General features: G+C 42.1%; 1 protein-coding gene across 5 annotated transcripts in view; it reads right to left on the bottom strand.

Moving 5' to 3' along the window:
* Positions 1-6135: 6135 nt before the first annotated feature.
* Positions 6136-14777, bottom strand: part of usp48 (ubiquitin specific peptidase 48) — an 85695-nt gene continuing 77053 nt past the window's right edge. For all 5 annotated transcript variants that reach the window (XM_078424988.1, XM_078424993.1, XM_078424991.1 and 2 more), the window contains exons 22-27: positions 13741-13845; positions 11692-11853; positions 10583-10708; positions 9142-9190; positions 8708-8734; positions 6136-7587 (exon numbers count right to left, since the gene is read on the bottom strand). In XM_078424988.1, the coding sequence (XP_078281114.1) occupies positions 7565-7587; positions 8708-8734; positions 9142-9190; positions 10583-10708; positions 11692-11853; positions 13741-13845 (492 nt within the window). In that variant the 3' untranslated portion in view covers positions 6136-7564. The remainder of the gene's footprint in view (positions 7588-8707; positions 8735-9141; positions 9191-10582; positions 10709-11691; positions 11854-13740; positions 13846-14777) is intronic.

The following is a 14777-nucleotide window of genomic DNA, read 5'->3' as shown; positions in this document are numbered from 1 at the left end:
GTGATGGGAACAAGGGGACATAAGTTAAAAGGGGGTGATCATTTAAAGCTGAGATGATTTGGAACAACTTCTCAAAGGGATGGGGAGGGTGGGGCATGGGTCCCTGGAATTCTCTAGTTCAGAGGGTTGTGAGGGCTGGATCATTGGAAATATTTTAAGCGATGTCAGATAAATGTTTGAAAGTTCCTGACAAGCACCCGAATCACCAAGGCATGGTAGGCTACAGATCAAGAATGGATTGTTACTTGGTCAGCACAGCCATGGGGGCTGAAGGATCTGTGTCTGTGCTGCATGACTTATGAGAGAATTGGGGACTACTGGGAACTGGCACACGAGGAACGAGGAATGAGGTCTGAGACAGATCAGGTATGATCTCGTTGAGGGGCCCAGCAGTCTACTCCTGCTTCTATTTTCTTATTTCTCGTTCTTATGTAATATCTCATCAACTATTTCTGAAAGATGCAATGATTACAATATAGTTACCAAGGCCGTGTGATCAGTAACTTAATACAGTTATTGTTTGACTGCCAATAATTAATTCATCTAATTAGGTTTGACCAATGCAGTTATTTATTTTCCTTCGTGTAGGAAAATAACTGCAGATGCTGGTACAAATCGAAGGTATTTATTCACAAAAATGCTGGAGTAACTCAGCAGGTCAGGCAGCATCTCAGGAGAGAAGGAATGGGTGACGTTTCGGGTCGAGACCCTTCTTCAGACTGATATCAGGGGGATGGGACAAAGGAAGGATATAGGTGGACACAGGAAGATAGAGGGAGAACTGGGAAGGGGGAGGGGAAGAGAGGGACAGAGGAACTATCTAAAGTTGGAGAAGTCAATGTTCATACGGCTGGGCTGCAAGCTGCCCAAGCGAAATATGAGGTGCTGTTCCTCCAATTTCCGGTGGGCCTCACTGTGGTACTGGAGGAGGCCCATGACAGAAAGGTCAGACTGGGAGTGGGAGTTGAAGTGCTCAGCCACCGGGAGATCAGGTTGGTTAAGGCGGACTGAGCGAAGGTGTTGTGCGAAACGATCGCCGAGCTTGCCTTTGGTTTCGCCGATGTAAAGAAGTTGACATCTAGAGCAGCGGATACAATAGATGAGGTTGGAGGAGGTGCAGGTGAACCTCTGTCTCACCTGGAAAGACTGTTTGGGTCCTTGGATGGAGTTGAGGGGGGAGGTAAAGGGACAGGTGTTGCATCTCCTGCGGTTGCTGGGAAAAGTGCCCGGGGATGGGGTGGTTTGGGTAGGAAGGGACGAGTGGACCACGGAGTTACGGAGGGAATGGTCTCTGCAGAACGCAGAGAGGGGAGGGGATGGGAAGATGTGGCCAGTAGTGGGGTCCCGTTGGAGATGACGGAAATGTTGGTAGATATGTTGGATACGCTGGCTGGTGGGGTTGAAGGTGAGAACGAGGGGGATTCTGCCCTTGTTATGAATGGGGGGAGGGGGAGCAAGAGCAGAGCTGCGGGATGTAGAAGAGGCCCTAGTGAGAGCCTCGTCTATAATGGAAGAAGGGAAGCCCCTTTCCTGAAGAATGAGGACATCTCTGATGCCCTAGTGTGAAACATCTCATCCCGGGCGCAGATGCGGCGTAGATGGAGGAATTGGGAGTAGGGGATAGACTTTTTGCAGGAGACAGGGTGGGAAGAAGTGTAGTCCAGATAGCTGTGCGAGTCACTGGGTTTATAGTAGATGTCAGTCACTAGTCTGTCTCCTGTGATGGAGATGGTGAGGTCCAGAAACAGTAGGGAGATGTCGGAGATAGTCCAAGTATATTTAAGAGCAGGATGGAAATTGGTAGTGAAAGTATGAAGTCAGTGTGTTCTGCATGGGTAGAAGAGGTAGCACCAATGCAGTCGTCGATGTAGCAGAGGTAGAGTACTAGGATGGGGCCAGTGTACGTCCAGAACAGGGATTGTTCGACGTACCCGACAAAGAGGCAGGCATAGCTAGGGCCCATGCGAGTACCCATAGCTACGCCTCTGGTTTGGAGGAAGTGGGAGGAGTCAAAGGAGAAGTTGTTAAGGGTAAGAACCAGCTCTGCTAGGCGGAGGAGAGTGTTAGTAGATGGGGATTGGCTGGTTCTACGGCGAGGAAGAAACGGAGGGCTTCAAGACCATCCTTGTGGGGGATGGAAGTGTAGAGTGACTGGACATCCATGGTAAAGATGAGGGAGTGGGGGCCTGGAAACCAGAAGTTATCGAGGAGACGGAGAGCATGTGAGGTGTCTTGGACGTAGGTGGGGAGGGATTTGACCAGGGGGGATAGGATGGAGTCGATGTAGGTGGAAATAAGTTCGGTGGGACATGAACAGGCAGAAACAATGGGTCTGCCGGGACAGTTCTGTTTATGGATTTTAGGTAGGAGGTAAAATCGGGCCGTGCGGGGCTGGGGAACGATAAGTTTGGAGGCATTAGAGGGTCTGGCCTCGGTCCGGTAGAGGTCAGCACGCCAGACTACCACAGCACCTCCCTTGTCAGCGGGTTTGATGACTAAGTCAGGGTTGTTGCAGTGTGAGTGGAGGGCTGCACGTTCAGGAGGGGAGAGGTTAGAGCGAGCCAGGGGAGTGGAGAATTTGAGGCGGTTAATGTCACACCGGCAGTTGGAGATGAAAAGTTCTAGTGAGGGTAGTTGGCCAACCGAGGGGGTCCAAGAGGAGGGGGTCTGCTGGAGACGGGAGAAGGGGTCATCACTGGGGGGTGAGGACTCCTTCCCATGTTATTTCTTTCATAAGTTTTTAAAAAATCAAGGCAGATTTATTACTACCTTTATAGACAAAAACCTAAAACTTAAGACACCACTGGTGACAAATTACTTTGAAGGTAATCGAAAAAGTAATTTACAGATTTTGGTGAACATCAAGAGTTGAAAGTTGTTTTGTAATGGGCAGATTTGAGACAAGGTTTCATACTAACTAGAAACAGCAATGCTCAGTCCTGTCTGAACAAACTACGCCAACAAAGCACATAGCAGGTGTCAAGTTAAGCTTTACTGCAAATATTAGAAAGGTATTCGCCAGCACATCTTTAGACTTTAGAGATACAGCAAGGATACAGGCCCTTCAGCCCATCGAGTCTGTGCCAACCAGCGATCACCTGTTCATTAGTTCTATCCTACTCACTAGGGACAATTTACAGAAGCCAATTAACCTACAAAACTGTACATCTTTTGAATGTGGGAGAATACCGGAGCACCTGGAGAAGACCCTTGTGCTCACAGGCACATCTGATCTCTGGCGCTGTAAGGCAGCAGCTCTACCACTGCGCCGCCCTTTTGATACCCATCTTTGATACCCCCAACAGGGCAGGCTTCAGTGAGCATAGCAAGAGAATGGCTTGATCCACTGTGGAATAAAACAAGTCTAAGGCGTTTCCATGGCGGGGACGATGTCCCTAGAGATGCAAATCGTGGTTCATGCTCGTGTGGCCAGGGTAATTAAAAAGATATCGCTTTCTGCAGGGTTATTTACGGCTCCAGTGCTCCACCGTGAAGGGGAAAGCAATCGTAATGCATCAAGGATGCTTCAGAGATGTGGTGAACTAAAATAAACAGCATCATCTCACCCATGCAGACAGATGCTGGAAATCTTAAACATAAAACAAAGATGCAAATTACACAGATCAGACAGAATTCATGGAAAGAAAACATGGATAATATATACACAGGGAATTACAGATACTGGTTCACAAAAAAAAAAGACAGAAAATGCTGGCATAACTTATCTCCAGAGACCTGGGTTGCAGGTTAAGACCTTTCTTCAAACTGATTGTGGTGGGGAGGTGGTCGATAGATAGAGGTGAGGGGGGGGGGGAAGGGTGGATTAGCAGATGGTTAGACAAAGGCCAGATAGGAAAAGCAAAAAGTGTGTAAAAAGGATAAGGATAGAAGAGGCATGTATTGAGAGGCCAGAGGAAGGAGTTTAGGTGGAAGAGGAAAGGGAGAAATGGGTGCAAATCCAGATGGTGCACACGTAAGAGGGGAGGGAAAAACTCTCATTGAAATTTGGGAAATCATAACTCTAGAACAAATGGCTATATTAGAATATCACAACTCGTTGACTGCGTACAATTAATAATTCAGCTCGTCAGTACAAACGTTTCATTTAATGCTGCAATACATTGGTGTTTACAGAAATGTTCACCGGGGAGGAGGGGTCGAGTTGCTGCCTCACAGCGCCAGAGACCCGGGTTCTATCCAGACTATGGGTGCCGTCTGTGCAGATTTTGTACCTTCTCCCCGTGGGTTTTCCCCGGGTGCTCTGGTTTCATCCCACACACCAAAGGCGCACAGGTTTGCAGGTTAATTAGCTTCTGTAAAAATTGTAAATTGTTTCTAGTGTGTAGTGTGTGCTGGTGTACGGAGATCGCTGGTCGGAGGGGACTCGGTGGGCCAAAAGGTCTGTTTTCGCACTATCTCTATATTAAACAAAACAAGATCGCAGGGCTTAAGATGCTATATTCTGAACATCCTGAACTAAGTGGACATAAAGTGATAGACTCCGTTTTCACCAAGTTACTTCGAATACAGCTTTGGGAATACCACAGAAAGGTCATAAAGTATAAATAGAAAAGAAAAACTCCCAGCTAAAGGCATCATACAAGGAATAAAAGAAAAGTTAACCCGAACAGCCTCTTACTGTTGCTTTGATGAATGCATGATGTTCATTAGTGAACGAATGAATGATACTTTATTATCACATGTGACATGTCAGAGTGAGATTCTTTGTTTTGCAGTCACAGGTATGCAAACAGTTGCCAGAGGGAACGGGTTAGAGGTGTATCGCAAGAAGACAGCAGAGGTAAAGTTTCTAGTTTAGAGAACTGGATAGAAATTAGACCACACCCAGACTTGGAAATAAAGAACTAGATTCCTCCAGCACCAGCAATTAGTTTGTGCCAGAAGTCTTCCCATTGAATATTCTGCAACTACCTTAAATAAATGGTCAAGGTGAGAATACTACTTCTGATCATGAAAGGGGAACACGATAATAAACTATCGCTGTGGAATTTACATGACTGGAGCAAAGGCCCCACTGTCATCGTAGACATGGCAACGGGACGGGAAAAGAAAATACCACCAGAATGAAATAGGTTGGAGAGAAGATTTCTTGGTTGTCTTGACTTGTCTGCTTAAAATGCTTCAAACTCCAGCATTTTTCTTATTGAAGACGTTGAACCACCCATCAATCAATTCCCAAGACACCCACCTTTCTTTATTGAACGTTCTAGGATTTTCTGCCCTTATTCCTCACAGAGAGATTAACATCGCTGCTGGACAACGACTCCCACCCAATGCAGGACACTGTCAGTTCATTGAGTAGCTCCTTCAGTGACAGACTTCTTCACCCCAAGTGCGTGAAGGAGAGATATAGGTGGTCCTTCCTTCCTGCTGCTGTGCGACTGCACTACCAGCACTGCTCCCAGCAGACGAGTCAACAATAACAGCTAAGAACACACAGAAAACTGATGACAATTTATGTATCTTTTATTTATAATGAATGATCTCTTGCTATCCACTTTGCTGCTGTAACACTGTAAATTTCCGCGGTGTGGGACGAATAAAGGATTATTAGACCAACTGCACCATCCACGCAAACCTCACCGCAGCTCTCCTCTGGCATCACATACGATCGTGCAAGTTCTGCAACGATTAGCTTTTCCTACCAGATTTGACAAACTACTATTCTATCTCGCATCTGCCCTAAAATTGCTGCTGGATTTGGGAAACCATGCATTTAACCTTAGAATGAAGATTAGAGTTTGACTGTACCATGGTATTTCATGTTGCACACCAAAACCAGACGTTGAGTGGTAGACATTTAACAGCATCTGTAAGACCTCCATGGTTTACTGAGATGACATAGTAAGAAAAAGGAAACTGCCATTGCAATTTTCTTTTTCTTTTAGAACATTTTGAAGCAAAACTTACTTCAAACATGGATAGGTGACTTTTCTTCAGACTGGCAGTGTAGAAGGGCAGTCTGAAAAAGGATCCCAACCCAACAAGTCACCAATCAATGTCCTCCCGACTCCATCACTTTGTGTTCTTTTTTGTAAACCAGCACCTGCAATTCCTTGCTTCTACTCTCTGTTCTTATTTTAAACATTCTGTGCTCCCCTGCTGGCCTATTCATTTGATCCAGAGGTGCCAACTACAAATAAGATGCCCTGAAAGAGGATGGATGAAATACTTAAGAAAGCAAAAAATATGAGATTTGAGGCAAATTACTCCACATCAATTTCAACTAAAGTTGACAACCACTCACTTCCAAGGCAAATCATTACACTTTTCATTACTTGGATATTAACAGAAAAAATGGGATATTATCAGAAAACAAAAATTGGGATTTAAGAAGTTTGTGTGTTTTGTTGGCAGAAGGGAAACAGTCTGCAGGTAATGTCCACAAATACGTCTCTGCATGCTTGTTCCAGTAATATCACAATTAACAAGTCTCAATGGCATTTTACAGTGTGAAATCAATTTAAGGTAGATCGTATATCAAACATTTACTCATCATTGTCAATGTTATAACATACAGGTGGATCTGAATATTCAGCGCCTTCAGGCCCTACCTGAACAAAAACTAAATCACATTTTCGGTAACCATCTGTTCATTTATTTAGTACAGTAAAGCAATATAACAATTCTAGTGGATTTGTCATTCTTACCACGGCATTTCTACAACAAACGCAATTTGCACAACCCTTTTAACAGGATTTGGAAAAAACTATTGTAGCACACTTTCAATTCCTTTTCAAGCAAAAGGTTGTATCAAAAGAAAACAAAACAGTAAAATGTATTAAATCAGGAAGCTTTGCATTTATTTACAGCACTTCAGTGGTCCTAGTACAATATTATTTGAACACATTAGGAGACATTACTTATGTAATAATTCAGGCAACTATTTCACTGTGCACGCAGCTTAAGTTGCAAAGAACAACCCAACTTGGGGAACTCTTTCGTACTTGTAGAATATTAAATCTATTCATTTTGTTCTTGCATATTACACATTACGAAATGCAGCTCTGATGTGTTAATCTTTATTAAACAAATTAACTCAATATTACACAATTTTAAGGTCAATTTGGTGTGTCGTTCTAAGCAGAAATCAACTGTGTGGTGGGATCACACAGAAAAATTATTACCTGTCTAGTGGTCAATAACAATTTACCAACAGTTACGAGTGCCCATGGAGAGAACTTTACTTCATGTTGCTTGGATGGATTAGCCATCATGAAACCACTTTTGCTTCAAACACATTTTTAGACAGTGAATTAAGGGGAATATTTTCCCCCTAATATGAGTCAATTATCTGATCACCATCATATGCCAAGGCAGCATGGAAAGGGGATTTTTTTCCTCCATTGTTCCTTGAGCCACAAATTAAACAGTGCTCTTTGCAGGAGTTGCAAGCAAACTTAGACTGGTCATTTCTTTTTAAAAGTATAAACCAAGTCAGTGTGCATCCTTGTATGCCTGGTGCAATGTCAGAGTGATTTTACCCCCGTGCGTCTTCCTACTGCACAACGTCCACTCGGCTGTCTACAGCAGGTCTATCACTTCAGTGGCCCAATAGACCAGTACCTGCAACAAGAACCATGCAGCAGTTTAAAGTATCTTTCTAAGCAGTCAAATAATGTTATTAGCATTCAAGTGATTGTTTACAACATAGAACATAGAACAGGACAGCACAGGGATGAGCCCTACGGCCCACAATGTTTGTGCTGAACATGATGCCTTGCTGAACTTACCTCATCTGCCTGCACATGATCCATTTCACTCTATTCCCTGGGCTTCCATGTGCCTATCTAAAAGCCTGTTAAACACAACTATCGTATCTGCCTCCACCACCACCCCCGACAATGCCTTCAGGCCCCCACTACCCTCTGTGTAAAAAAACTTGCCCCAAACATCTCCATTACATTTTCCCCTCGCAACGTATAGCTATACTCTCTAGTGTTGGACATTTTCACCCTGGGAGAAAGGTTTTGAAGGTCTACCCTATCTATGTCTCTCAGACGTCTCCCCTCAACCTCTGATATTCCAGAGAAAACAATCCAATTCTCTCCAACCTCTCCCTGTCCCTGAAACCCTCTAATACAGGCTGCATTTTGGTAAACCTCCTCTGTACCCTCACCAAAGCTTCCACATCTTTCCTGTAATGGGCAACCAGAACTGCATGCAATACTCCCAATGCAGATTAACCACAGTCCTCTAGACCTGCATCATGACTGCCTGACTCTTACATTCAATGTCCCTAGCAATGAAGGCAAGCATACCATATGTCTTCTTTACCACTATCTACTTGTGTTGCCACCTTTAGTGAGTTATGAACTTGCACTCCAAGTTCCCTCTGCACATCAATGCTGTTAAGGGTCATGCCATTAACTATTATCTCTCCTTACATTTAAATATTATACCCAACAACAAAAATAACAAAACAAGCAACATCCAAAACATCAGAATTTGCTGTAGCATTACTGATAGCTGGCAAGATAATCACATACACCTCAATTTGGTCATATTATTAATATCAATGCTTGAGCTAACAATTCAGATTAAAAATAAAGATATTGGGGTATTGATATTTGCCATATTAACATTTGGGGACATTATGTACCCACAGTACCCGACAGATAAATTTCAAAATAGATTCATTTATACTGTTGAACCACGAATTTTTCAACATTTAAAAAAATCTCACCTTTAAAACCCTCTTCAGGCATACACACTGAAAAAAAAGTGGAAATGTTAATTAAGAGCTGCATATCAAAAAAACATTACAAATCAGCACAGAAAACTTAATTTTTAAATAAGAAATTGTTAACTATAAAATAATTAATATTTTATTCCTCATTCAAGGAATTAAAATGACAATTTTATGAATTATAATCCTCTATTGAAATTACCATTAATCACTTTATACTACAATTAAGTTGAATAGTCAAGAGTCAGAGCGTATAGCGTGGAAACAGGCCCTTCGGCCAAACTTGCCCACATCGACCTCCATGTCCCATCTACGCAAGTCCCACCTGCCTGCGTTTGGCCCATATCTAAACCTGTACTTTCCATGTACCTGTCTAAATGCTTCTTGAATTGACAAGTGACATTGATGAATCTACAAATGAAATCGCATACCTTGCATTATATCGTCCATTGCTGTATAATCAGCAATTGGTTCATCAGCCTTAAGTACAGAAGATAATGAAAGCAAATTCAGTCATTAGAATATTTGCACACACTTGCACCTTAGCTCAGTAACATTTTTATGATCGGTCAAATGTCTTTAAATTAAATGCCCATCCTTGGCATTTATTGTGATTTTCACATGGAATTTAAAACAACGATTGAACAATTAAAATTACAGCACAAAAACAGGAGAAATTTCTGTTGAAATACTGACCTAGAATAGAAAATAAAATTGTTGGCATGTTGGACGTACCTGGCTTATGGCTGTACTCCTAATATAGCATGAAATTTGCAAACACTTAAAAGTCTGGGATAAACAGAAAATCAACATAGATAATTATAAAAGCTAATTTTATGTTTTTTTTGTTATAGAAAACAAAGCTTTTTAAAGTGGGCCACTGGTTTGCAGTCGAACCGATTAAGTGAAATGTTGTGAAATTTATGGCACAAACTTTTTAAGATAATGCAGCTACATCAAGAGAGAATTAAAAGAATACGTCTGAATAAAAGAAAACCAGGCCAGTGATCAGGATACATTCCAAGGGTCTATGTTAGAATTACTTGCCCTCTATTTAAAAAGTCAATTTGATGTAGATGTTAAATTAATAAAGTAACAGTTTGACGGCTATTTGAAATTGATATCCACATTGAATGATTTTAGAATAAATACATTGGATACACAACTATGGGCTAATATAGATAATATGGGAGAAAATTATGGAAATGGATTAGATGATTAGGGCAGCACAGTGGTGCAACTGATAGAGCGGCTGCCACATAGTACCAAACACCTAGGGTTGACCCTGACGTTGGGTGCTGTCTGTGTGGTTTGCATGTTCTCCCTGTGACCACGTGCATTTGCTCCAATTTTCTCAGACATGCCAACGACATGGGTTAAATGGCCTCTGTAAATTGCCCCCTTGTGTGGGGAGTGAATGAGAAAGTGGGATAACACAGAAATCATGTGAACCATTAACCAAAGGTCAGCATGGACTCCATTGGCAAAAGGGCCTAATTCCATGCCGTTCTTCAAACTAAAAACTAATACGATTGAAAAATCAGCAAAACCGGCCTGTCATTTTATAAAAATTATGTTCACAATTAGAGCTCTTCAGTGATTTCAACCTAAAGTAATTTCAATAGGCTGTAGACAGTACAGATGAGCAAGAACATCTTATCAAACATTGTTCGCCTTAAACCAAAGCTGAGATCAGATGTACAGAATGCTGCCCGAGTATAAGACATTACAAGGTTAATTAATACACACTGTTGAATAAAGTAGTCAATGACTCCATTAAAATCAACAAACAATAAATCATGGTTTTTAAATAAACAGTAGCAGGCTGATATTAACAGTGAAAAAAAGTAACTAACGGTCAAATAAATGTACCTTTAATAGAATCACTGATTCTGGGATGACTCCCAGGTTGCCCAGTGTCGCTGTGTCATCAGTTAGCATCCGTCCATCCAGTGACAAGTTCTGGTCAAACGGTGCAACAGAAAACGCATGCATGATCTGCAGAGGAAAAGTTATCGAGGCAGCTGTAAGTCAGGGATTCCTCCTGCGGACAATCTTGACAAAATGCATTCTTAAAACAAATTATATAGTTTATTTGACTACCGCTTTGGAAATTGGAATTTTATGACATTGGCACCCCCTTGATATCTCTCATTGGTCCATATTCTGAATATCAACCAAGGGCTCCATGTGAATTCTTTTTGTCTACAGATCAACATGCCTTTAACCTTACTGACCAGCTTACCAAGGGTTAACTGGTCAAAGGCCTCACTAAAGTCCACATTATCAAGATTATCAAGATCTACTGCACTGCTTTTAAAATCTTCTTCATCGCCCTTTCATAAAATTCACTCAAAATTGTGAGACACGATTTCCCATGCACAAAGTCATACTGCCCATCTTTCATCAGTCCTCGCCTTTACTAGTGTAGGTAGATACCATCTCTCGGAATATCCTCCAGTAACTTTGCCACCACTGATTTTAGCATTCACTGGGCTGCAATTTCCTGGGTTGTCCTTGAATCAAGACACATTAGCCACCATCCAGTCTTCCGATACCTTAGTCGTGGCTAATGATGACACAAATATATCTGCCAGGACCCTAACAATTTCCTCCCGACCTCCCAGTGTCTGCATGATTTATCCAGTTTACGTGCTTCAAGTCCTGAAGCACCTCTTTTCTAAAATGGACGTGTTTCAAGGTCTAACTTTAGATAGCTCCTCTGTCCTTCTCTCTCTTTCCCTTCCCCCTTCCCAGTTCTCCCACTGTCTTCCTGTCTCCCTCTACATCCTGTCTTTGTCCCACCCCCTCCCCTGACATCAGTCTGAAGAAGGGTCTCGACCCGAAACGTCACCCATTCCCTCTCTCCTGAGATGCTGCCCTGACCCGCTGAATTACTCCAGCTTTTTGGGATACCTTCAAGGTCAAGGAGTCACTTAATACCCAAAGCTCTATTTAAAAGCACAGAGAAATATATTTACCTGTATTTTTAACTCTTTGAGAGTTTGATTGGCTGACACAATGAGCTCCTTTTCCCCTCGAACTCTGTGCCGCGTACTACGTCGAATGCCCTGTTTATAGTACGTGCTACTGCTACTGCCAATACAAGGGTGCACCAGTTTCCGCCGCTTAGCTCCATTACTCTGAAACGGAAGTTTACAACTGTATCTCAGTATGCATCTACATAAATGGAAAAAGAAACTATTCAATTCTACGTGCATCTAATCTGTGCAGAACATGGAGTGACAGTTTAGGCTTAATCTACAAATGCCATCTCTATTTAATTCTGTGCAAATTTTTTTACCGTCGTCTACTTTGTCTAGAAGGGTCCGATATAAATTCTACATGTTGTGTTTTCTTTCCAACTATTTCCTCTGCTTTTTGAAAAATCCTCAATTATATGGACGGCACTGTGGCGCTGCGGTAGAGTTGCTGCCTTCTAGCACATACAGGTTCGATCCTGACGATGGGTGCTGTCTGTACAGTTTGTGCGTTCTCCCTGTGATTGCGTGGGTTTTCTCTGAGGTTTTTGGTTTCCTCCCACATTCCAAAGACGAAAAGGTTTGTAGGTTAATTGACTTAGTATAAATGTCAAATTGTCCCTAGTGTGTGTGGGATAGCATTAAAGTGCAGAGATCGCTGGTCGGTGCGGACTCTGTGGTCTGAAGGGTCTGTTTCTGCTCTGTATCTCCAAAACGATATTATATTAAGATCTGATCAGAGAGTATTTGAACATTAATTTGTTTTTAACAATGCCAATTGACAATACAATTGTCTGCCAAAATGAATAAAATCTCAAGGTAGCTCAATTTGTACTGAATAATGGTCAAAACATTCTCTTAAACTGTGTCTTTAATGACCCAGCTGAATGATGTATCTTAGCTCTGCTCCTGGAGAATACTTAAAACTAATTTATACAATTCCAAATATCAAGTGTATTAATTAACCATTTTGAAATTGACACTGTGCATTGTGACAGGTACATGCCATTGTATCACTGTGCATGGAAAATGAAGAATATGGAGAGGAATAATTTCAGAGAATTTCACATGAATTTCACATGCAATTCAAAATACAAAGAAAACAAAACTTATTTTTGAAGGCACTTTTTGCATTACAGATATTTGCAATAATTATCACCCCTTGTGTTGACCTGGATTGCAAAGATTTAGAGGGATACTGGACCAAATGTTGGGCCCAAACCTCTCCTGCATTGGTGCAGCACCATGTCCTTCCCCCCCTCCCCTCTCTCCTCAACCCCCCCTCCCCTCTTCCCCCCTCTCCCCCACTCAACCCCCCTATCCTCCCTCCCTCCCTCCCTAGGAGATAGATTTAAACTTTAAAATGTGAATAATTTTAAACATATAACACCGATTTCAATAAAACTACTTGCATTATCACGAAAGTGACGATGGTGAGTAAGGTGGGCCTTAAATTGTTGCGCTATCATGTACCGTTTTGGCTGAAGTTTGATCACAAACAAACAAACGAGTTTTAGTATATAGATAGATGGGCCAAACATGGCCAGGTGGGACAAATGTAGAGGGGGCGTCTTGGTCAGCATGGGCAAGTTGAGCCAAAGAGCCTGATTCCGTGCTGCATGACTCTATGACCTGCATACATTTGTTGAGTTTCACACAACATCATGATTCTAATGTATCAGCTGAATACAAATGTACCCCATTGTGGAAATATAACGTTTGGTCCTTAAAGTGCTGATGTTAAATATCTAAGACTGCAGCTATGAATCCCAGTTGAGACCAATCATGCAGTAGTTATCCAAGTTCTGGTTACACTGTAGGCTATATTTAAAAACAAACTCAGAGATTCTTGAAAATAACTACAGATACTGGAAATCAAAAATAAAAGGTGAAAATGCTGGAAATTCTCAGCAGGTCAGGCTGCATCTGTGGGAAGAGAAACAGTCTCACATTTCAGGTCAATGATCTTTCATCACAGCTGGACCTCAGAGATTTTTGGAGTCACTTTTTCATGACGTACCATTTCAAACAGAATCAATAGCATAATACCTGGTTGAAATCAGGATCCTTCTCTCCTTCCACTTTGCCTTCCTCTCGTTCTTCCTCAGCCTCAGAACCGCTCAGATTGAGCTCTGGTGCACCTTCTTTCATCACCTGAGAAATAATGCAATGATCATGTGGCATAATCATATAATAACCTCTGTTGCACTTTAAAACCAGGCCGACAATACATTTACACAAAGTGCTAGAGGAATTCAGGCATCATTTGGGAAGGGAACAGACAAGGCAATGCTTTGGTTGGGACCCTGCTTTAGGCTCAAAATATCACCCTGTCCCTTCCCTTCCTAGATGCTGCCTGATCCATTAAGTTTCTCCAGCAGTTTGTCTTTTGCTCAGGATTCCAGCACCTGCAGTTTCTTATATCTTGGCAGAATATAATTATTCTGCTTTATGCAAGAACACTGGGATAGGACAGAACAGGCCGGACAACCTTCAAAATACACGAAGGTGAGACTCTACACACCTACACTTGTCCCTGATATGTGCTGCCCTCAGCCTGAACACTAAGCTCACTCAGGCAGCAGCTCTCCTACCACCACACTCCCTAACTGTAATATTCACTCCCAGAAAAGTGTGCAATAATCCCTCCCATCTTATTCCTCTCAACGCTCAACAGAAAAAACAATACCAACACTCAAAACTGACTGCAAATCTAGCCCCTAATGGGTTTAGAAAAAAGAGGGAAAGTTATACAATTCAAAAACAGCCTCCAATTAAGATTGTTGGCATCTGTGATACAAACAAGAGTAAATATGAGCCTTACCACATAGTTTGAAAAACTATTTCAAACGCTACTGCATCTTATTTTGCAGTCATATGGAATACATAGCTCAGGTACCCCTGGGATATTAAAACAAGATTGCTAATCCACATGTCAAATTGGGAATGGGAAAGACTTCTTGGCCAGCTCAACTTGCGTTGAACAAGTTGGAACATGATTTTCCTGGAGTGGCATTACATGGGTTGCCAAAGGAGAAGAGGGAAGTGTTTTGTGGCAAGGTAAATAGAAAGAAAAATGTTTGGGC

Source organism: Rhinoraja longicauda, chromosome 30, assembly GCF_053455715.1.
Source record: "Rhinoraja longicauda isolate Sanriku21f chromosome 30, sRhiLon1.1, whole genome shotgun sequence".
Taxonomy (NCBI): Eukaryota; Metazoa; Chordata; class Chondrichthyes; order Rajiformes; family Arhynchobatidae; genus Rhinoraja; species Rhinoraja longicauda.
The sequence above is the reverse complement of the archived record's forward strand: the minus strand, read 5'-3'. Positions and strand labels throughout refer to the sequence as shown.